Source organism: Felis catus, chromosome X (genome assembly GCF_018350175.1).
Source record: "Felis catus isolate Fca126 chromosome X, F.catus_Fca126_mat1.0, whole genome shotgun sequence".
Lineage (NCBI taxonomy): Eukaryota > Metazoa > Chordata > Mammalia > Carnivora > Felidae > Felis > Felis catus.
The window spans coordinates 81,035,625-81,059,598 of NC_058386.1; the positions used below are offsets into that span (position 1 = coordinate 81,035,625).

A 23,974-nucleotide genomic window follows, 5' to 3' on the forward strand; every position below is an offset into this window, starting at 1 on the left:
AGCCAAAGCAAGATCAGCAATGGTATCACCTCCTCGCATCCCTTGTTCCACAGGTTGCCACTGAAACAAAAGGGGCCCAAGGACATGCAACATGGATAGTGGGACATCCTATTTTTATGGCCTCCAGCTGTACACTTTGGGGGTGGTACGGCAGGCAGAAAGTCCTATGCTTAACCTAAATGAGGGAGGCAGATGAGGAACTGCCTCCCAGAAGCCTCCCTCGAGACAGGGAGGTGAGAAATGGTCTTGTAGTGACTTCTCATGAGACTATCTTCCCATGTTTCTGGAGGATCACAGGGCATTCTGCCAAGGCCTGGGTCAGCCTGCAGTTGAGCCTGCCTACATGGCCTACGCTAATAGTACAAGGTCAGCAGGGCACCAGTTACCCTACAGAAACCCAGTGTGTATTTTACACTTACTGCACATCTCAGCTCGAGCTAGCCAAATGTCAAGTGCTCAAAACCCACATGTGGCTAGTTGATACCATATTGGACAGCACAGGTCTGTAATATATAAAATTTAAAATCACTGGGCTGTAGAAAAAGAAAACTTCATGAGGTATCACTGTGTGTGTGTGTGTGTGTGTGTTTGTTAGGGTGAGGTGGGGAGTCAGGGTGGCAGTAAGCCTTGGGTGACTGGAGGGCAGTGGGGAAGCAGTTACCCTGGGTTACAATGAGATGTGGCAGCAGAGGGAATGCAAGGCCACTGCAGACACATGGACTCACCCTTGCCCCTTCCTGTTGTCTTCCCTTCCATCCTGTCTCTCAGCAGAGTTCTGGCTGCTCTTGGGCTGTAGTATTGGATAGAGGCTGAACTAGGGCTCTTCTACCTCTATCACCTCTAGATGCCACCTGTGGCATATATGCCATCCTCACTAGCCTCAGTCTCTCCAGCCATGTCCCCAGGATGCTTTGTTATCTGTTTCTGCTCCAGCCCCCTGCCTTCCTTTTTTTTATTTTATTTTGAGAGAGAGAGAAAGCACGAGCAGGGGAGGGGCAAAGAGAGAGTGAGAGAGAATCCCAAGCAGGCTCTGTGCCATCAGCAAAGAGCCTGATGTAGGACTTGAACTCACGAACCGTGAGATCACAACCTGAGCCAAAACCAAGAGTTGGGTGCTTAACCGACTGAGCCACCCAGGTGGCCCCCTCTGCCTTCCTTCATCTGTAAAGGGCTATCTTCTTTTCAAACCTTGCCTCTTCCCCCACACCTTCTGCCTCTAACAGTCCCTTTCTCCCACTTCCCTTTCTTCTCATCTTTTAAAGCCTGAATTTCCGAAAAAAATCTTTTTTTATATATCATCTTGGTTTTCAAGCTGTCTTCTAGCTTTTTTCCTAATATTAACTTCATTTTGTTTGCCCTTAACATATCTTCCTTAGTCCCGCTTCTTCCCTGCATTTGCCCCCAGCATCCCTTCCATCTTCCATCCTCCTCCACAGGGCCTGCCCATACATACTGACCTGAACTTCACTGCCCCTGGCTTATTAACTTGAACTTGAAATGGGAGCACTATAAGAGGCACAGAAAACTTGTGGAGTTCATTTCCTAGAGCAGCACTGACTCCATCAATTGGGACCAGACCTGGGTCTAGCTGGACTACTTCCAGAAAACCCTCAGATACCTCTTGGTCATAAGCATTATCATCCTTGATTTCTAGATGAAAAAATAACAGAGGCTCCAAGGGGTGTAGGGACTTGCTCAAGGTGAATGGAAAAGCCAGGATTCCAACCTTGTGTTCTTTCCACTACAACATAAATCAATGCAAATACTGCCATTTTGATCACTTCTCTAGATGATTTCTCAAATTCCCAGTGCTATATGGTTAATGTGAGATGATTTGCTTAGTTCATTAGGAGTTATCCCAAGAGCTCTTTAGAAGGATGCCCCAGTATTGACAGCATCTTCTGTCATTTCCTAATGGTAGAGTTTATTGCTTGTCTCTCCAGTTTCCTTTTGGATATGAGTGTATTCATTATGGGAACGGTTTAATAAAGTGACAGCAATCCAATTAAAATGAAGAATTTATTTATTGCTTAAAGAACACAGGCCAGAAAACTTTAACAATACAGCTGAAAAAACAAACCCACTCAGGGTTTTTAAGGGAGTCTTCACAGGCATCACAGGCATCTGATTTTTCCTAACCTTTTCTGATGGGGGTTAGGATAAAGAGGCTCAGAATAAGGATAACAACTCAGAATTTCATCTCTGTCCTAACTATTCTCTTAGCTGTCAAATAATAACCAGACACAATCCCTAAAAACACAACAGAACAAAGATAGCAGCAGCAAGAAATCATCCCTGAGCAGGAAAGCAGCCCCTATTACCTTAACAAAGACAGGACACAAGCTGGTGTTAACTGCTGGGAGATAGGCACTTAATTCACTGTGAGAGGTCCTAGCCTTTGGTAGAAATGATTTGTTCCATGTTTTAGGAAATATTTAAAATTAATAGAAGAAGGGAACTGAAAACATACACAAACCAGCTAGCTGTATGGCCTTCAGGCTAGACTGTCTTTGGGAAGCATGGCTGAATCATTTGATGGCACCAACAGAGCAGAGGCAATGTAAGCAATTATCAAGTTGATAAAGAGAAGGGAAGTTCTATATTGAGTTGGGATTTTAGGTAGCTACTACTTTTTTATATTCTGTCCCTTTCTACACAGCTATAAACTTCAAATGTGACTAGCATAAAAAGTTTCAGATCAACAAATAACAAATGACTTCGCATACGGCAATGAAAGGGACAGAAACACGTACAATTTCATCCAGTCTTCAATCTGGATAGTAAATCCAAGGTTCATGTGCCAGGCTGAAGGCTCTCTTACTTCTCCAAAATAGATTTCAATTGTTCCCGGAGGAAAATGAGCTGTAGGGAGAGGCAGAAAAATATGAAAAATTGCTCTGAAATCTTAGGTTCTGTTACTTGATCTAGGATTTACTTGTATGAACCAAAAAGAACCACTGTAATTTGTATTTTATATGGTTATCTGAGTCTTGCAATGTTCCAAAGAACAGTGCCACAGTCAAGAATGCATGCACAACACTGCATGACGCTTTTACTGTGCCAAACTTCTAAAAAGAAGCCTTCAAATTGAATATGCTTCAAAATTAAATATGCTTCTGATAAGACTTTGCATTTCTGTGAAGAGTGTACAGAGGGATCACTGTAGCCACATTTGAAGAGTGAGAAAATAAAGCAATTGGGATAGGCTTTTGTCCCACTGAACACACTGCATCTTAAACCAAGTCTTAGCTGCTGCTTCTTACCATGTTATGATACACTTGGAAACTGAACCAAAGACCTGACCAATATTTATTTATTTACCTATTTAGCTATTTATCTATCTCTCTCTTTATTTATTTTACTTGGAATGGCAAAGTTACCAAAAACATTGAGAGGTATACTGTCTTTGGGACAGAGATTGGTTTTGAGTATTATTCAATTTAGGTCACTCCATACCAGTGTAGATTTTCATTCTGTGAAAGAAAGGAATGGATTATTAGAAAGTGATCCTATGCTGCACATCACCTACCAAATTATGAGAATTGCTTCTACAGTAATTTAGAGGCTACACTCTGGTGCTGACATGATTACAACCACTGACTGCTCCAGTTCTTTCCCTTTTGTGGGCTCTCTTTCTCACCACCCCCTAAAGGAAGGTTTTTCCCCAGGTTTGGACTTCTTGCTAAACAGTCAACCTGGCTAACTCATCTATCCCCACAGCTTCAATGATCATTTCTCTGCATGAGCCACTCTCCAATCTCCCATTTTCTAAAGTGCTTCTAACTCAACGTGCTTCCAAGTTATCTCATCATCTTCTCCATCTGTGCCCCCAACAATTCCCTTCCTGTTGTCTTCTGTTAGTGGCACACCATTTTCCAGTTACTCAGGCTTTGGACTCCTCTTTGTTCTCCTTTTGAGCCCATGAATCCAATCAATTGTTAAGCTCTGATTCCATCACTTGCATCTTCCTCTAGTATCTCTCCACTCAACAATTTCTCCTACATACTGCTGGCAGAGACATCTTCCTGAGTCACTCCCCAGGTGAAAAAGTTTTGGTGGCTCATTATGCCCTAAACAAAAAATCTCAACTCTAGGCTGTCATCACCATCTCTGAGCCACTATGCATGCTACTTTCTATACAGAATGCCCTCTTTTCCCTATCTCCTTATTAAAACCCCACTCTACCTTTTGAGGCTCCAGCCAAACATCATTTCTCTATGAAGTCATCCCTAGTCTCTATGGACAAAAGTGAGACTTCATTCCTTTAAATTCCTGTCCCTCTCATGGATCTCTTCCCACCTGGAGGCAGAGACTGGGTTGTAAGCATTTTGTAGCTCCCTACTACAGAACCTAGCTTCAAGTAGGCTATAAATGAACTAATAACGTAAAGGAATGTGAGTGAATAAAGTTCACAGCTACATTTCCATGTTGAAAATAGCACTCCCCAATACTATTTACATGGATGAAAACAAAGATGTTTGGTGTGTGCTAAAGCAATTTGGTGTTAATTGTTCACATGGTTGTTTATGAGCAGTACTTGGTTAAGTGATTTGCTGAGTGGAAGAGAATATATAGAATTCCCCTGGCTTTGCTTGTATGTGTAACAGGGATGGGGGTTGGTGTCTCTATCTCAAGAGCCCCCATGCTAAGCTCATCATCATATGGCCCCCAATTCCTTTACGATTATTACCCTCAATTTTATAGGACTGAAGCCAGCATACATCTTCTGTACAGCTACCTGACCCTCACTTATCCTACAGTACCTTCTTTTCAGTCTTCTCACTCTCTTGTGGCTTGAAATAATACAGCTGTTCAAGTCAGAAATCTGGCATGCATCCTTAACACTTCCTTCAACACCCAGTAACTGGCCCAACCCCCATCCATTCTACCTTTAAAATATATTCTCTCATATATGAGTGTTTGTAGCAGCATTATTCATGATGGCTAAAAGGTGGGAACAATCCAAATGTCCATCAATGGATGAATGGATAAACAAAACGTGGTGTGTGTGTATGCTTACACACATGGAATATTAGAATATTATTCACCCACAAAATGGAATAAACTACTGATACATGCCACAACATGGATTAACTCTGAAAACATTATACTAAGTGAAAGAAGCCAGATACAAAAGACCACACATTATATATGTCCTTTTAGATAAAATAAGCAGAATAGGCAAAGTAGATGAGAAGGTACATTAGTGGTTGCCTTGGTCCGGCAAGTGGTAGAAATTCAGAAGAAATGGGGAATGACTGGTATTGAATACAGGTTTCTTTTTGGGTGATGAAAATGTTCTAAAACTGATTGTGGTGATGGTGGTGCAATTCTGTGAAAATACTAAAACCATACAATTTAAATGTATGGTACGTGAATTATATCTCAACAAAGTGGTTATAAAAACATTTTTATTGCAGTTAATATATATATATTCTTTCCATAGCCACTGCCACCACCTTAGTTCAGGTTGTCATTTTCTCTTATTAGACTACCACACAGCCTCCTAACTGGCCTCCCTGATTCTAGTCTTGCCCCCCCTATAATCCATTCTCCAGATAAGAATCAGAGTGGTCTTTAAAAAGTTTAAATTAAATGTGACTCTCTCCAGCTTAAAACTCTTCAAGGGTTTCCCACTGCACTTAAGACTAAAACCCATCCTCCTTATCATGGCCTGCAAGGGACCATACACTATGGCCTCTGCCTACTTCTACAACCTTATGTTAAGTCATGCTCTTCCTTGCTTTATATAGCCCAGAGGTCCTCAAAAAGGCCAGGTTCTTTCCCCCATGGGGGACCTGTCATATGCTCCACCCAAGAGGCTCTCCATTCCCTCTTCGCTCAGATTGACTCTTTAGGTCTAAGCTTAAGTATCACCTCCTCAGAAAGGCCCATCGTTTTAATTTAATTCCATTTAATTCAGGACTCCTTTTAGTCAAATAGCACCACTGATGTTTTTTCCTCCTTCAAAGCACTTTTTTTTTTGCCATTTGCACTTCTCCATTTGTATGTTAATTTGTTCACTGTCAATCTTCCATCTAGACATCTCCATGAGGACAAGTACTCTGTCTTATTCACCACGGTATGTACATCTTGTACTTTTCACTTAATAGGCATTCAGTATCTGCTGAATGAGTGAATTTTCACAAAAACCTTGTTCCAACCTGCTATCCTCATTTAGAAGATTTGGTCACTACTGATCCTGTGAAAGGACAGCTAGAAATGACTTTGGGGGTGGGGTTGGGGATTCTTTGTATCAAATGTTTTCTGGTTGATTTGAAAACACTTCTCACCTGCTCATTTTTTTCTTTTTCCTGTAACTTAAGCTGCTCCAGCACAGACTGTAAATGACTCTGGAAAACAAATTGTATAAATGATGAATGCTGAGTCTCAAAGGAAAAGAGAACCAAGTGAGACAAAGAGTTTGGCAAATAATTTGATAAGCAAACTGTCAGTCATAACAAAAGAGCACTCTTTTTAAAGGATTCAGAGTATAAAAACTGCATCCCCTAAGTACAGAGCCATCTGATTTGATTTTATAAACCTACACACGATATTTTTTTCTTGCCTTAAAATAAATGGTTGGAATGCCTTCATGTTACCTTTTTCTAGTTTAGCACAAATCCTTTGACTGTGGTGAACTATTAAAAAAGCTGACTTGGAATTTGGTGCTGACTCATTCATTTCCCTGCACTAGGGCAGAATATTATTATTCCTAACTAGTCCTCCATGCAACATCAATACAACTGTATCTTTCAAAGTATGTCCACATCTATTATCTCACTTGGTTAATGTAAAGGACAATATTCTAAATAGGTACAGTTCTGTGTTGAGTTACTACATTTTGATGACTATGGCTCTCCAGAAAATAAAATCTGGCAAGGAATTTTCCAGATGCTTCAGAATTTCCCTCACTATAAAAAAGGATGCAAACATGGCCTAAACATACACTTTCCTTTTGTTGAAATATATGTTAATAAAAATCAAGCAAGATATTTATTCTTGTTCAGGCATGCATCATAACATTTAAAAATGAACTTCGTTAATTTTCTTTCACTTCAATGAATACATTTTGGTACAAACAACTATTTGATTGAATCAAGACATGATTCAATCTATGTCTTACCACTAGTTACTTAACCTCTTTGAATTTCAATTCCTTATCTATAAGATTAGCGACAGTACCTGTATTTCAGGAAGGATGAAATGAGGATGAAATGAGATGATACATGTAAAATACTTAGCTCTTTTTGTGCCTTTCACATAACAGATGCTCAGTATTGGTAATCATTATCTCAAGTCTCCTTGTCTCTTCTCAAAAATTCTTGTATGAGATGATCAAAATTACTCAGATAAAAGGAAATAGGGCTATATCTTCTTAGGGGTTTCTAAGAGGTTGTTTTAGGTCAAAAAATGAGTAAGAATGCTGCACAGGGATGATATAAGTTAGAAACACAAAGATGGGATTTTGAAAGCAGGATATCAAGGTATCTTTATCCCAGCCAACAAGAATTTACCTTGAGTGTCAGGTTTTCCACTTTCTTTAAGAGATCCCTCTGTCTTTGTGCTTTGCATTGAATCTCTTGGAGCTTTTTCTCCATGTAATGAATCTGCTTCTGAATATCCATGACTAACAGAGACAGACAGAAATTTTAAGTAAACATGGCCCAAACTAGTGGACCAAAATCAAAGTCAACCAAAACTCCACTCCACATCTCAACCGTAACTTCTCAAACTTAGCCTTGCATCTAACACATGTTTAAAGTCAATCTTCAGCGATGCCACCCACTCTGTCCCACCTCTTTGGTTTTTCCTCCATAACTTACCTGCTGAACTGGCTCCTTCCTTTGCCTCATACTGGCCAGATGCAAAGAACTTGGCCTGTAGCTCCCTTTCCAGATCCTCTTCATAATAATCTTTCTCAACTTCATCCTCATCGTAGTCATCTTCTTCATCATCTTCTTCATCCTCTTCATCATCCTCATCCTCTTCCTCATCCTCATCATCACTGTTGCTACTAGAATCACTGAACATCTCCCGAAACATACCATATTCTATTGGTTTCAAGCAAGAGGAAGGTGAATCTATCTGAATCTTTTCAAATGACTCTCACTCAAGCTGCAGTTATCTTCCTTCCCTCAAATTCACTGGTCAACCAATGAATTTTATAAATAATTTTCTCACAGGAAGATCCTTCCCTTCCTAAGGCAATGGCAGGAAATGCAAAACACTAACATTCATTCATGTATTCAGTGATCAAGACATTTAGAGTATTTAAGGGCCCATAGGAATTTAGGATACCAGGGACTGATGGGAGATTAGAACACCAGTCTAAAACCCCTGAAGCACTGAAGGAAGAGGAAAGAAAGGCCAAGGCATCCTTTTTCTGTGATTGGCCCGTGAGTCTCTGGAGAATGGTCTTTTGCACAGTCAACACTTGCCTTCTCTGAAGCTCTTGTTTTGTCTTTATTAACATACCTGATGAGAAATGACCCTGCTTATAGCCACTTATTCCTGGGGACATTGCAAAGCCTGGGATAGAGCCTTGACTTTCTATTTCTTTGGTTTCATCTTCAGCAATGACTTCCCATCCTGAAAGGAGGGGTGGTGGTCAAGGAACAAGCAGAAAGAAAGGAGAAGACACAATTGAAAGGGAACAGGTTCTCTGAGTGAAAGTGCTATTTAATTTGGTCCAACTTCAGGCCATCTGTATCTGGATTCCTAGTATGAAGAAGTACCTCCTATTGGATTACACAAGTAAATACATTTCTATTGTGTGAATTTACTATTCCTAGCTAGGAAGTAACATTTCTGTAACAAAAATCTGAAGTTCTACACACCAAAATTAGTACACAAATACCAGAAGTGAGGGCTTGTCAGCAAGTACATATGGGGCGGAACAGGCTACAAGGAAAATATTTAGTATAAAAGGATACGAGCACTGAGAGCTTCAGCATCTGAACACAGTAGTCTTTTCACTTCCTTTTCCACATCAGGAGATTCAATGTATTGAACCAAAGCAGGGGAAGGGGGGATATCAGTAATGTCATTTAACACCCTGTGTTTTGCAGGAATGCCCTGCTCCTACATACAAATGAATTCAAATAATTAGGTCTCTTTAATATCCATCCAAATCAATTTCTACTTTAAGTAATGCTATTTATGAAGAAATCTTTGACCAGGCTCTAGGTTTCTGTATGGTAAGCTTATTTTTTTTTCCCATTCAAACAAATTAACTTGAGACATTTAATCTTTTCGATCTGCAACTCCGTGTTAAAGACTTCTCTCAGAAGCACAACCCTTAGGTCTCAGTTATTAATTATTGGCCCTGACCCATACTGGCAAACAACTACAATTCCTTACTTGTTATTTAAAAGTAATTTGGCTTAAAGATCCAAATTCCCAAAGTTCACTTTTCCACATCTTTATTATTAAAGATTTTCCTATAAAAACTGGGTCTTAGCTACATGTTCTCCCTTAAATCCAATTTTAGACAATTATCTCCACAGCAACCAATTCGTCATGCTACAAATAGAAATTAGAACTTTGAGGGGGAATAAGCAATTGCAAACAACTGCTGGTAAAAGTGAATACTGGCTTTCAAAAAATGTCTCTTAAAATAAGTATCAGAGAAAAAAGCAGATTAGAATTCAAAGTCACTGGCCAAATTATATCTTTTCCTCTAGGAGTTATCAGGCATTAAACAATGAATCCATTTTTAAGTGAACCAATTTAGTGTACCTGTATGGCAGTGGCAGTTAGAGAGGAGAAGGAAGGCCAAAAAGTAACCTTTTTGATTTCTTTGATTTGCCTTAAAGTAATGAGCTATGAAATAAAACACACTAAGGGTAAACAATAAAGTTATATAATGATAGCTCTACCTCAGGAAAGCTGATTTCTTCAATCTGTTTGAAATCAGTGAGCTATGAAATAAAACACAATAAACAATGAAGTTATTATTACAACTGTTCTACTTCACTAAAGCTTAAAGAATTCTAAAATTATTCTTAATTTAGTTTTACATTTAGTAGGCACTCAATAAGTACTGTTGACTGACAGTATAAAAGCCAAGGCAACTGTGTTCATGGAGTGAAAGATTCAACATAGTAAAGCTGTCAATTATCCCCAAATTGATATATAGGTTCAATGCAATTCCTACCAAAATTCCAACAAGGTTTTTATAGACATAGAAAATTTGTTCTAAACTTCAAACTTACAAAAAAAAATTATATGGAAAGGTACAGGCTCTAGAATGACTAAAAAAATCTTGACAAAAATAAAATGAGAACAGTCTTCCTCATTTCAACATTTATTATATAGCTACACTGTGATATCAGTAGAAGGATCAACACACAGATTAATGGAACAGAATAGGGAACCCTGAAACAGACACACACAAAAATGCCCAGCTGATTTTGACAAGGTGCAAAAAACAATACAATGGAGGAAGGAGAGTCTTTTTAATAAATGGTGCTGGGGCAACTGGATATGCAAAGGCAAAAAAAAAAAAAAAACCCTTGAACTAAACACCACATTTTTTACAAAAATTAGCTCAAAAATGGATTTCAGGTCTATATGTAAAATGTAAAACTTTTAGAAAAAAATAAGAGAAAATCTTCAGGATCTGGGCTAGGCAAAGAGTTCTTAAACTTGACACAAAGGAAAGATCCTTAAAAGGAAGTATCTATAGGGGCACCTAGGTGGCCAAATATGGAAGGAGCCCAAGTGTTAATCGATGAATGAATGGATAGAGAAGATATGGTAGGGGTAGCTGGGTGGGTCAGCCAGTTAAGTGACTGGCTCTTGATTTCAGCTGAGGTCATGACCTCATGGTTCGTGGGTTTGAGTCCTACATTGGGCTCTGCGCTGACGGTGCAGAGCTTGGGATTCTCTGTCTCCCTCGCTCTCTGCCCCTCCCCCACTAACTTTCTATCTCTCTCTCCTAAAAATTAAAAAAAGGAAAAATCTGTAAGTTGGACTTAATCAAACAAAAAACCTTTGCTCTTTGAAAGATCCTGTGGAGAAGAGGAAAAGACAAGCTACAGACTAGGAGAAAATATTTGCAAATTTCTACATATCTGACAAAAGACTAATATTTGGAATATTAAAAGAACTCTTAAAACTGAACAATAAATAAATCCACTTAGGAAACAGGCAAAGGGCATGAACAGACACTTCACTGAAGTGGATATATGGATGGCAAAATAAAAAAAAAAACACATGAGATGTTCAACATCATTAGCTATCAGGGAAATGCAAATTAATACCACAACAAGGTTACTACACATCTATCAGATGGCTAAAATAAAAAAGAGTGACAAACACCTAATTCTGGTGGGGACTTAGAGTAAGTGGATCACAGGTACAGTCTACTGGGAAGATATCATGTTATAGCCACTTTGCAAACAGAACGGTAGTTTCTCATAAAATTGAACATTCAAGTACCATATGACCCAGAAATAGCACCCCTGCACATTTATCCCAAAGAAATGAATACTTATGTTGACACAAAAACCTGCATGTAGCTTTATTTATAATGGTAAAAAACTGAAAACAACCCAGACGTCCTTCAGTGGGTGAACAGTTAAACAAGCTGGGGTATGTGCATACCCTGGAATACTACTCAGCAATCACAGGAATGAAGTACTGATACATGCAACAACTTGCATGGATCTTAAGGGAATTATGGTTAGTGGGGGGAAAAAGCCAGCATTAAATGTTACACATTGTATGAGTCCATTTATATGACATTCTCAAACTGACAACACTACAGAGATGGAGAACATATTAGTGTTGGCCAGGGGTTAGAGACCGAGGGGTGGGGTAGGAGGGAGGTAAATGTGACCATAAAAGGTCAAGATGAGGGATCCTTGTGGTAACAAAACTGCACAGTATTTTGACTGTGTAGATGGATACATGAACATACACATGGGAAAAAACTGCATAGAACTACATGCACACATACACACACACAAGTATAAGTAAAACTGGAGAAATTTGAGTAAGATTGGCGAATTGTGATAATGTCAATTTCCTGTTTGTGATATTGTACTATAGTTTTGCAAAAAATTACAATGGGGAAAACTGGATAAAGGGTACATAGCATCTCTCTTTTATTTCTTACAACTGCATGTGAACCTACAATTATTTCAAAATAAAAAGTTAATTATAGGGGCGCCTGGGTGGCTCAGTTGGTTAAGCATCTGATTCTTGGTATCAGCTCAGGTCACGATCTCATGGGGTTTGTGAAATTGGGTCCCGAGTAGGGCTCTGTGCTGACAGTGTGGAGCCTGCTTGGGATTCTCTCTCTCTCTCTCTCTCTCTCTCTCTCTCTCTGCCCAACCCCTCCCCAGCATACACACATGTGCTCCCTCTCTCTCTCTCTCAAAATACGAAAACATTTTTTTAAAAAGTTAATTAAAAAAAGCAGACAAGCTACAATATTCCTGTAGCTTGCCCAAGATTCTACAAATTGGAGGTAAGGCTAGGAATAGAACCACAATTTCCAAGTCTCAGGTTCTAGATGGGTTCACTTTAAAACTAGATTTTGCAGGGCACCTGGGTGGAAGCCTCCAACTCTTGGTTTCGGCTCAGGTAATGATCTCATGGTTTCGTGGATTCGAGCCCCACACTGGGCTCTGTGCTGGCAATGTGGAGCCTGGTTGGGATTCTCTCTCTCTCCCTTTCTCTCTGTCCCTACCCGATTCATACCGTCTCTGTCTCTCTCAAAATAAATAAATAAACTTTAAAACTAGATTTTGCAATTGAAAGCAAAGCATTAGCAGAAGGTTCAAAATCATGACACATCCAGATCCCTAAATGATCAGGTCTGTTTCTGTTCACTATATACTCCCAACTGCTACCGCACAGTGCCTGGCATTTAGCTCATAATCAATGTTTACTGAACATATAAATGAGTGAACAAATTAATCCCCAACTAACTCCTCTTCCAATCCACCCAGTAGACACAGAAATAGCATGCAACTAACCTTTTTTGTTGTTTTGCGGAACCTTTTCTTTCTGACATTCTTAAGTGGTGGAGTAACTAAAATAAATTCAACATGGTGAAATGTATATATGACTGTTGGTAGTCACATATCTATCTGAATTTGACAAAGAGAAAGCCACTGGCTAACGACATGACCTGTTCCTTTAAGAGTGTCTGGATGTCTAATGAACCAAACACCTAAGTGTGGTAACAGGTCCCTGGCTCACAAGTAATTAGGATTCAGTAGATTAAATGTAGTCAGCCAAAGTGAGCAAGGGGCTGGTGACTTACTGCCATGCTTCCAGACATATTTTTGCTCTCTCTCTTTTTCATTTTTCATGACTGCGTTAAGGTCAGTAGAGGTAACTGATTCTTCTGGAGAAGAGTGGAGATCATCATCAGCAGTGCACACAAGCATCTACATTTAACAAAGATGAAGAAGTTGACTATGGTCACGAATCCTGGATTATGGATGGATCATGAATCATGATCATTTTTACTACCAGAAATCCTGGAGCATAGTAAGCAGTAAGGAGAATAGTACTTGGCATTTCCAGAAAGCCAAGTATTACATATACATGCATATTAATTCTGTCTCTCTTTCTCTGTCGGTCTCTGCAACACTGTATATGGATTCTAGATTTTGTTTTTATTTGTTTGTTTTTAGCTCAAGTACTTACCACTTCAGAGGGAATATGTTAATAACAAATATATCTTAGTATTTTGATTTAGAAGGCAAACAAGAAATCAACAGTTGAGATGATGAAAAAAACAAATATAAATCTCCAGAATTAACAGCATCTTGCTTTAGCAGAAAGTTCAGAAGAAGATCCCAGATCCTCATTTTTTTTTTCAGATGACAATCATCATAAATGGCAAACCTGAACCTTTTTTTATATAAAAGCTATCTGGATAAAAGTCAAAAGTTATGGATCAAATACCAAACCAGAACATGACACTGTTTTCCTGTGCAATTGAGCTGCGAATTAGAAATGATAAGCAGCCATTCACCAAGTGGAAAGGACTACTGAAAGAAAGAGAAAAGTAGGGAGAAAGGGATTCCTCAAAGGATGTAAGAACTAGTAGATTAAGAAAACTCATCCATACCTGAGAAATATCTGCTGTCTTATAAAAAGTTTTTTTATCAAGAGTTTTCAGGCTTCCGATAATGCAAGGCAAATCAACCAGCTTAGCAGTTAGTGAGACATCTTCTACATCAACAACTGCATGACGTCCATCAGCTGAAGAGAGGCAGGAAAAATTAAATCCAACATCTTCCCAATGTACTCTTAAGCATTCTGGGGTTTAAGTGACGAAGACTTAAGTGGGACAGGCCAGTCTTTCAGCAAAACCTACTATTTCTCATAATGCTAGAATTGTGTATGTAATTGGTAACTTCCCAGTGAAAAGAAGGCAGGGTATATGGAGCTCTTTTTTCTCAGTTTACTGGATCAAAAGTAGCTAAGTCTCTTTGTAATCATTGTGAACTAAATGTGGATGAAGTGGCGAATGTTTCATTCTCATCCTGAAAGGCAAACTCCATTCTTTCAACCCCATTCATTTTGACCCCATTAGAAGCACTCAATTATGTCACTGTACATGGGTATTTTCAAAGGGTCAAGTGAAGGAAGGGGTGATCCCAGAAAGGTGCTAGTATATCTGAAGTTATAATCTCTAGTTAGCTTCACCAAGATAAGATTCTACACAATATCCATACACTGTAGGAATATATATATTCATATGCTGACAACTCTGAATCCTGCCCAGGTGTCTCTAGCTTTTGCTCGTCCCTTAACACAAGAGGATTCAAGTACAATCTTCTAATATTAAGTGAAAAAATAAAAATGCAGAAATATGATGGACATGGTGCTTTAATTCTTTCAATTAACTTGAAAGATGTAGGGGATTTAAATGTTGGTATCATGAATAAAAATTCTGTCTGTAAGGAAACAAGGAGAAACAATTATTATTAGTTATCTTTGGCATTAATGTTGGGGCACTGCAAGGAGAGTTTCACTCCTCTTTTTGAACTTTTATATTTAAATTTTGTTTTTCCTTTTTGATCAAACTGGTTAGTGGTTTATCAATTTTGTTGATTCTTTCAAAGAACCAGCTTCTGGTTTCATATATCTGTTCTGGGTTTGTTTGTTTGTTTGTTTGTTTGTTTGTTTTGGTTTCGATAGCATTAATTTCTGCTCTAATCTTTATTATTTCCTGTCTTCTTCTGGTTATATTTAAATTTTCTAACCATGAACTTGTATTACCTTTTTTAAAATGTCAATAAGGGCTACCTGAGTGATGGGATTATAAGCCATTTTAAATTTTCTTCTTTATATACTTCTCTGTATTTAAAAAATCCTAATAAATATTATTCAAAAGAGAGAAATATATGTCACTCTTATAAAAAAAAAAGTACAGGACATTCATTTATCATTACCCCGGACAGTCAGAAATCACAAAGTTTGTATGTAAGAGACAAACAGAAGTATACAAATCTCACCGTTGACCTCCCGCCAATTCTTCCTTATACACAGTACAATAATTACCTCAAATTACATAATTTCTACTTCCTTTCCTCAAAAAGAAGATATGAGAGTGACTTAAGCCTCTCTTAGGGTCTTCAAGGCAGAGACCATATTCTGCTCTTTGTCTCATCCTTAGTATATAGTATAGTGTCTGGCACATAGCAATCCCTTAATAAATTAACTGTTCAATGTATGGTAGACGGGTATTTACTACTTACAAGATAAGTCAATTTTTAGTTTATCCTTCATGGCAACACTTCCAGAATGTACCATCTTCCTGACAGTAAATGCATGTTCCTAAAAAGGAGGTAGATTGAAAAATCAGAAGGATGAATTGTCTACTTGGCTGCTAATAGATGTGTTACAGTCCTCCCTTAAATAAAACCTTAAATCTCCCAAATGTTAGGAACAGTGTCATGTACCATGACATATGGTGTGCTAAGTCAAGTTAGGATGAGGCTGACTCTAATCTCATTGTTGGTTTTTAGTAGCTACAGTTAATGCCTTCTTCAAGCCCTACATTCCTGCCTCTTACTGCTGCCCTTCAGTTGTAGTTGCTAAGTAAAGGCTTAGCTGCAGTTTACTGGGTATACAATTAGCCCTAATTGGGGAAATATCTTTCTGAAGGCCGTCCTTAATACAACATTCTTAGACTAAATACTACTTGAATGCAGGTATCAATGGGGGAAGAGACCCTAACACAATGTTCAGATGAGCTTCAACAGCCTTGCATGGTGATGAATTTGAGGAAATAGTGATGGTCCCTTTCACTGCCCCTTTTGAGGTGACAGAAAGGATTTAAAAGGAGTCTTATCATGGCTGTTCAGTGAACAGGCTGTTAGCACCTCCGGTAAGTCACTGGATCCCTCACTGTCACAGCCCTTTGCTAGGAAATCAACCCACATGATAGTTGGCATGTACAGGATGAAAGAATTCTGCTAAAAGAGTACACACTAGAATAGGACTGTTTAATAAAACGTGATTCCTGGGAAACAAATGTTCTTAATTTTTATAGCCTACCTTAAATAGAAATGCTACAGAATCCAAGCAGAGCTAATACATATGCACTGAAGATATGTGGTCTGAGATACAAGGGTTTCTTACCAGTGGGAGACGCAATATAAACTGGTTCTCAAGTTCCTGAGGAGGTTCATCCTGGCTTTTACTCATCTCTTGTTTTTGAGTTCATGAAAGCAAACACAAAATAGCAAGTGACCAAAAACTCATCTTGCCCCTCTGCTAACCACTTCTGGTAGTACTAGTTACATTACACAAGATCTTGCCCACAACCCTCACTGAAACGATGTGTGTACAGCTCTGAAGTACCTTACTTGACATAACTTGATTATTTCTAAAAGTCACTTGATCTCCCTTCCAATATATGTAGACTTTCCAAGGATAGCCCAAATTACATGATAACAAAAGAAGTAAAGTTGTTATGGAACATGATGTAGTCTTTTTTTTTTTTTAATTTTTTAACATTTATTTATTTTTTACATTTTTTTTCAGCGTTTATTTATTTTTGGGACAGAGAGAGACAGAGCATGAATGGGGGAGGGGCAGAGAGAGAGGGAGACACAGAATCAGAAACAGGCTCCAGGCTCTGAGCCATCAGCCCAGAGTCCGACGCGGGGCTCGAACTCAGGGACCGCGAGATCGTGACCTGGCTGAAGTCGGACACTTAACCGACTGCGCCACCCAGGCGCCCCAAACATTTATTTATTTTTGAGAGACAGAGAGAGACAGAGCATGAGCAGGTGAGGGGCAGAGAGAGAGGGAGACACAGAATCCGAAGCAAGCTCCAGGTTCCAAGCTATCAGCACAGAGCCCGATGTAGGGCTCAAACTCACAGGCCATGAGATCATGACCCGAGCTGAAGTTGGACGTTTAACAGACTGAGCCACCCAGGCACCCCTAGTCTTCTTAATGATATTGCTAGACTCTAAGGAAAAGGACTACAATTCATCAGCGCTATGATGGCTACCGAAGCAAACTACATGCCTCTGCAGGGAAGAGTGCCAAAGTCCAGAATCAACCAAAACCACTGGCACAAGTGTTCTATAATGATTTGAAGGAAAAAAGAGCTTAATTTTTAATATTTCATTCACCTTAATGGATTGGTATGAATTAAGCCCATGAGAGAGCAGGCAGGTTCTATGACTCTAAAGTCAGCATCAACAATTCTGAACTATTTTGTTTAAAAGTTAGGAGTCCAGTTCTTACGGCGAGGCTATCTATATGAGTACACTTAGGTTCATGGAATGGGCACTTTCTTGAAGGGGTGATACGATAGATCATAAAATCCAATTTAATTTATTCATTATTAACATTCACTGTGTACATTCTATATGGCAGGCACTTCATAGAGTGCATTAGGTCTATTATTTTATTTAATCCGCACAACTACCACTTACTTGAAATACCCCTAAGAAGTTATTTAAAGGAATTCTAAGATGGATCCCTTTATTTAAAAAAAAAACCTGGAGGCGCCTGGGTGGCTCAGTCGGTTAAGCAGCCAACTTTGGCTCAGGTCCTGATCTCGCGGTCCGTGAGTTCGAGCCCCGCGTCAGGCTCTGTGCTGACAGCTCAGAGCCTGGAGCCTGTTTTGGATTCTGTGTCTCCCTCTCTCTGACCCTCCCCTGTTCATGCTCTGTCTCTCCCTGTCTCAAAAATAAATAAAACGTTAAAATTTTTTTTAATTTAAAAAATTAAAAAAAAAACCTTCTGTAAAGTGAATAATCCCATCCAAGTTGATTTTTATTTTTAATCTTATTTTCCAGCTATTTGGGAAATATCTGTAGTGGCTTGCACGTTGCGTTTTAGGGCTCACACTTCTGAGGAAATTTTTTTTCTCAAAAGGTAGAAAGAAAGCAATATACATATATGAAAATAGACAAGATCTTCCTATGTTCTAAGGACATTATGCTACATACCAAGTTATAAAATCTTGTATTTTTAATTAGATTAAAATCTCCAGTTAACCACAGCTCCCTAATACTCTGTAAACCATTTGAATCTCACTTAAAAGAATTGCAACCCTTTTTAAAAACACATAAAAGTGAGTCTGAGACCCTATTATGGTGAAATCATTCACCAGTCCTTTAGTATGACTTCAGAAACCACCAGAAAGGCATAGAAAGCAAGAGAGGTCAGCAGCAGAAAAGGAGACACCCAGGATGAGAGGAGAGAGATTGATTATTTGTGATAGTCATTTATTTTCTTCCTGCTTCATACAGATACACACACACACACACACACACACACACAGATACACACACACATACACACACAGATACAAAATCTAAATGTGAACATAGCAAAAATTTAATTAAAATAAAGTAAATTAAATAAAAACCTTGGGGCTGGGCACATTGCCTAACAGAACGGACAGTTGCAAACACAAGGTTGGGAGCAGAAATGCAGATTATTTGAAGAACTAGCTGCTAAGCAAGATTTTATCAGATCAGAAATAACTTTTAGATTTTTCAGAACTAAGACTAGGGTATTTTGTTCATTTCAATGCCTTACTGGCAACTCCTCTCAATATAAAGGAAAGAATGTAAGAATTGAAACTATTTCAGAGAAGGTGGACAACCCCAGTTGAAATGAGTCTTAGTTATTTTTAAAATTTGTTACTTTCATCTACCCAATGAACCGGTTGTATTGTATTTATTTTTTTTAAAAGGCATCCATTTTTTTTTTCAGACAAGCACTCTTTAATAAGTAATTAAACTAAACAGGACCACTCTCCACCCCCAGCTCCATCTTGTTTCAGCGGAATCAGGATTGGAATTAGAATTATAGCTAGCTGGAGGGTGCCTAACAGCATGCTCCAGGCAGCACAAGTCAGCACAAGCCTAAATTGGTATTTTCTCAAGTTCATAGCCACTGGCTGCAATATGAGGCAATGACCACTTCATCCTTATCCCAGGAGCGCTAAGCTTCCAAGGAAGAGTCCAGCTCCTAGGCTTTGATCCAATTTCCCTGGAAAACCTCCCGTGGGACCAAGGGGCCCCAAGCCTTCGCGCCTCGCCGTCCAGGCGGGCTGGATAAGGAAGTCCGGTGCGCGGGAGCTGGGCGCTGACCCGCCCGGGAGCCCTCTGACCTCCTGACTCACCCGCTCCTCCGTTGATTTACGCCAGGACCGGAAAGGCTGCGCAGACACTGTTCCCCGGAGTGGGGGTGGGGGACGGGTTCCGGAGGGGGCGTGAGTGGGCTCCCGGGCGGCGGGCGTGGAGGCGGGCTGCGGGCCGACGGCGTGGCGACAGGTAGGAGCCGCGCGCGCCGCCCCTCCCCGCCTAGCCACGCCTCCGCGACCTGGCCCCCGACCCGACCGGCGTTTGGCCTCGAAGCAGCGGCCAGTTTACCGCGTGCGGAGCTGGAAGGTTTGAAAGGCGCTGAGCGCAGCGCAGTGTGGGGGTGGGGGTGGGGGAACCTTGCCGAGCATAGTTTCAAAACCAATTCCTTTTACAGGGGGGCGACCTTCAGGGAGGCCGCGGGAGTGTTACTGGTGCGCAGTGATATTTGTAAAAAGGGTGGCACATTCAGTTGCTCTTCGAATCCGTTAAGTTGGCTAGATTTGTCCCTTAGCGAGGCGACCTCGCCTGGTGACAAAGAGGCCGCCACGCAAAACCATTAAATAACTACAATCCGCGCCCAAACTACTCTTACATAATTAGCCTTTCCCTGTTCCTCAAGAGAGTCACTAGAGTACATCTTTTGGACAGGGACACATGTAACACCGATTATTTCTCCTGAAGGGAGTCTCAGTCCAAAGAGACTTCTAGTAGTTCACTTCCCCCAAAGAATTCTCTTAACTTGTGAGGGAAAAAAAAAATTTAACCCCACTTACCTGTCCCTTCCAGTAAGTTTTCCTCAGGAGTTTTGGCAGCAATGTCGGTGCCGCCATCGACATCGGCTTGGGTGCCATCGGCAGAAGTTTGGGTGCCTTCATTGGTGGCAGTTTCGGCCCCCAGGTCGCCAAAGTATTCAGCTCCGCTGTCTTCAGGAATTTGGGGATCTTGTGAGCCCGTTACTTCTGATGTGGAAGCTGTTGGTGTTGAATCACTTTCCAAAGAATTGGGAGGCTCCTCCTCACTGTACTCCATGGTCGACCCGTGGAGATTGTAAAATGGCTTCCCGTTCAGTCATGTGACCTTGGAGGTTCCAGAACTTTCATAAAATGATGTCAAAGGTATCCTCCTTAAAGACATAGGGATAATATTAGAGACATTACGGGTCCCGGTTAGAGATGGTAGCTGTGAAATCTCTACTTCCTAATATGGATCTAAACCGAATTGTAAGAGACAAATATGTTTGGAAGACTATTGTACAATAATTTCTTCTGGATACAAGATTTTTTTTAAAAAAATCATATCCGTGAAGCTGAATTATCGGAGTTTCAGACCTAGACAAAACTGTTTTGATCCCTTTTGGAATCCATCTGCTGATCTTTACATTAAGGGTTGAAATACAAAATTGACCAATGAAACTCATTTTTTCATGTAGTGTAGTATGTTCTTAAAGGCATTTATATTAAAAAATAATTCTTTAATAACTCAAAGGAAAACTTCCATTTTCAGTAACTGAAATAGCTGAGTAATTATTTTTTGAATCATACAGACCATGTGAATTATTTAATTAACTTTCCTTGTGATGGCTGCTAGGAAGCTCAGAACCTATTTTGCAACCCAAATCTACCAACTGTGAACTTTATTTATTTATTTATTTATTTATTTTTCTTCCCCTCCCCCATGGGTTCCTGTTAAGTTTCTCAGGATCCACATAAGAGTGAAACCATATGGTATCTGTCTTTCTCTGTATGGCTTATTTCACTTAGCATCACACTCTCCAGTTCCATCCACGTTGCTACAAAAGGCCATATTTCATTTTTTCTCATTGCCACGTAATATTCCATTGTGTATATAAACCACAATTTCTTTATCCATTCATCAGTTGATGGACATTTAGGCTCTTTCCATAATTTGGCTATTGTTGAGAGTGCTGCTATGAACATTGGGGTACAAGTGGCCGTATGCATCAGTACTCCTGTATCCCTTGGATAAATTCCTAGCAGTGCTATTGCTGGGTCATAGGGTAGGTCTATTTTTAATTTTCTGAGGAACCTCCACACTGCTTTCCAGAGCGGCTGCACCAATTTGCATTCCCACCAACGGTGCAAGAGGGTTCCCGTTTCTCCACATCCTCTCCAGCATCTATAGTCTCCTGATTTGTTCATTTTGGCCACTCTGACTGGCGTGAGGTGATACCTGAGTGTGGTTTTGATTTGTATTTCCCTGATAAGGAGCGATGCTGAACATCTTTTCATGTGCCTGTTGGCCATCCGGATGTCTTCTTTAGAGAAGTGTCTATTCATGTTTTCTGCCCATTTCTTCACTGGGTTATTTGTTTTTCGGGTGTGGAGTTTGGTGAGCTCTTTATAGATTTTGGATACTAGCCCTTTGTCCGATATGTCATTTGCAAATATCTTTTCCCATTCCGTTGGTTGCCTTTTAGTTTTGGTGGTTGTTTCCTTTGCTGTGCAGAAGCTTTTTATCTTCATAAGGTCCCAGTAATTCACTTTTGCTTTTAATTCCCTTGCCTTTGGGGATGTGTCGAGTAAGAGATTGCTACGGCTGAGGTCAGAGAGGTCTTTTCCTGCTTTCTCCTCTAAGGTTTTGATGGTTTCCTGTCTCACATTTAGGTCCTTTATCCATTTTGAGTTTATTTTTGTGAATGGTGTGAGAAAGTGGTCTAGTTTCAACCTTCTGCATGTTGCTGCCCAGTTCTCCCAGCACCATTTGTTAAAGAGGCTGTCTTTTTTCCATTGGATGTTCTTTCCTGCTACCAACTGTGAACTTTATTGGCATATGCTGTTCTTTCTGTTATATTAAATAACGATATTCTCTCCCAATTCCCTATTTTTATCTTGTAACACTGAAACCTGCTTAAAAACATTCTTTATTTTTTATTTATTTCTTTTTTAAACTAATCTCTACACCTAACATGGGGCTTGAACTCACAACCTGGGGATCAAGAGTCACACGTCCTACAGACTCAGCCAGCCAAGGCACCCCTCTTTTTCTTAAAAAGAGAATCAGAAGGGCACCTGACTGGCTCAGTCAGTAGATAATACACCTCTTGATCTTGGGGGTTGTTTGAGCCCCACATTTGAGTGTAGAAATTACTTTAAAAATATTAAAAGAGTGAGATATAAATAATAAATAAAAATAGTACTCTGACAGAAGTGTCACAGCGAGCATCCCTGTAGGTAGAGTAAGGGAATATAGTAACTGTTCAGGTATAAATTTGATCTTCCAACAAATGTTACTTGAGAATCTCATGTGCCAGACTTGATTTTAAATATTTATTACATGTTGAAAATATGGTAAGAGTTTTGTGGAAGGAGGCAAAAATTACCCCTAAGATACAAGCATACATATATGTAATTTTTTCCTTTATTGCCAGATTTCCAGCCCCTTCTTAAGGAAGAATCGGATGAAATGTGCAAGAAGGAAAAGGACATGAAAATTGTGGTTTCTCTTCCTGGGAAAAGGGTGATCCAACAAGTAGCACTGATGTACAGATAACCTGTCATATGCATACTATCATATTGTCAAATACATACAGACTATATTTCTGGGCTCTGTTCTGCCATGTTGCTGTCTTTCCAAAAAGTTCTTCTGGACCCCATCCCCTCCCCTAACTGTGGCTCCGATCAATTTCATTATTATAGCAAATATGCAGTTGCATGTATTCCTTCAACAGAAATGTATGGAGTTATGTGCCAGAAACCATCCTAAGGTTAATTATAGCTAACATTCATTGAGCACTTATTTAGATGCTAAGCTCTTTGTTAAGTGCTTTGTATGTATTATTTAACCCTCACAATTGCTCTGTGAGTTTGGTGTGACTGTGATCCTGGGTTTTTTCCAGATAAGTAAACTGAGATTTGAAAAAGTTAATTAACTTGACCCATGTCACACATGTAGTAAATGGCAAAGCCAATACATAATTTAAGCCCAGGTCCCTTCACTCTAACTGTGTCTTTGTTTACATAGACTTCCCCTACACAATTAGATGTACAGTAATTCCCCATTTTCTGTTCCTCCTAGCTCCTGGTAACTTCTATTCCATTTTCTGTTTCTATGAATTTGCCTATTCTAGGTACATCATATAAGTAGAATCATATAGCATTCATCCTTTTGTATCTGGCTTCATTCACTTTGCTCATACTGTGAGTTGGGAAGTATTTTCTGCTCATATGTTTTAGAATAGTTTGAGAAATGTAGGCAGTAATATGTTTAATGTTTGATAGCATTAATCAGTAAAGCCATCTCACTAAGTTTTTCTTTGTTGGGAAGTTTTTGATGCTGACTTAATCTCCTTATTGGTAATAGATCTGTTGAGATTTTCTATTTCTTTATAATTCATTTTCAGTATTTGTGTGTTTCTAGGAATT

The 23,974-nt window shown here is 39.5% G+C and overlaps 1 protein-coding gene across 4 annotated transcripts; it reads right to left on the reverse strand.

Annotated features, from left to right (window-relative positions):
- Positions 1-2,005: 2,005 nt before the first annotated feature.
- Positions 2,006-20,649, reverse strand: TAF7L (TATA-box binding protein associated factor 7 like). 4 transcript variants are annotated; one of them, XR_006593124.1, is made up of 14 exons: positions 20,366-20,649; positions 16,618-16,685; positions 15,732-15,810; positions 14,096-14,229; positions 13,280-13,406; positions 12,990-13,045; positions 9,882-9,923; positions 8,937-9,084; positions 8,479-8,592; positions 7,827-8,054; positions 7,518-7,630; positions 6,294-6,353; positions 3,381-3,473; positions 2,006-2,862 (listed from the first exon to the last, which is right to left on the reverse strand). XR_006593124.1 is itself a non-coding variant. In XM_023249144.2 (13 exons), the coding sequence occupies exons 1-13, from the start codon at positions 20,619-20,621 to the stop codon at positions 2,818-2,820; spliced, it is 1,470 nt and encodes a 489-aa protein (XP_023104912.1). In that variant the 5' UTR covers positions 20,622-20,649; the 3' UTR covers positions 2,006-2,817. The 4 variants fall into 4 exon arrangements, 3 of the variants coding, with proteins under 3 accessions (XP_023104912.1, XP_019679633.1, XP_044906918.1); XM_023249144.2 differs by lacking the exon at positions 3,381-3,473; XM_019824074.3 differs by lacking the exons at positions 3,381-3,473; positions 20,366-20,649 and adding an exon at positions 19,631-19,777.
- Between the last annotated feature and the right edge of the window lie 3,325 nt (positions 20,650-23,974).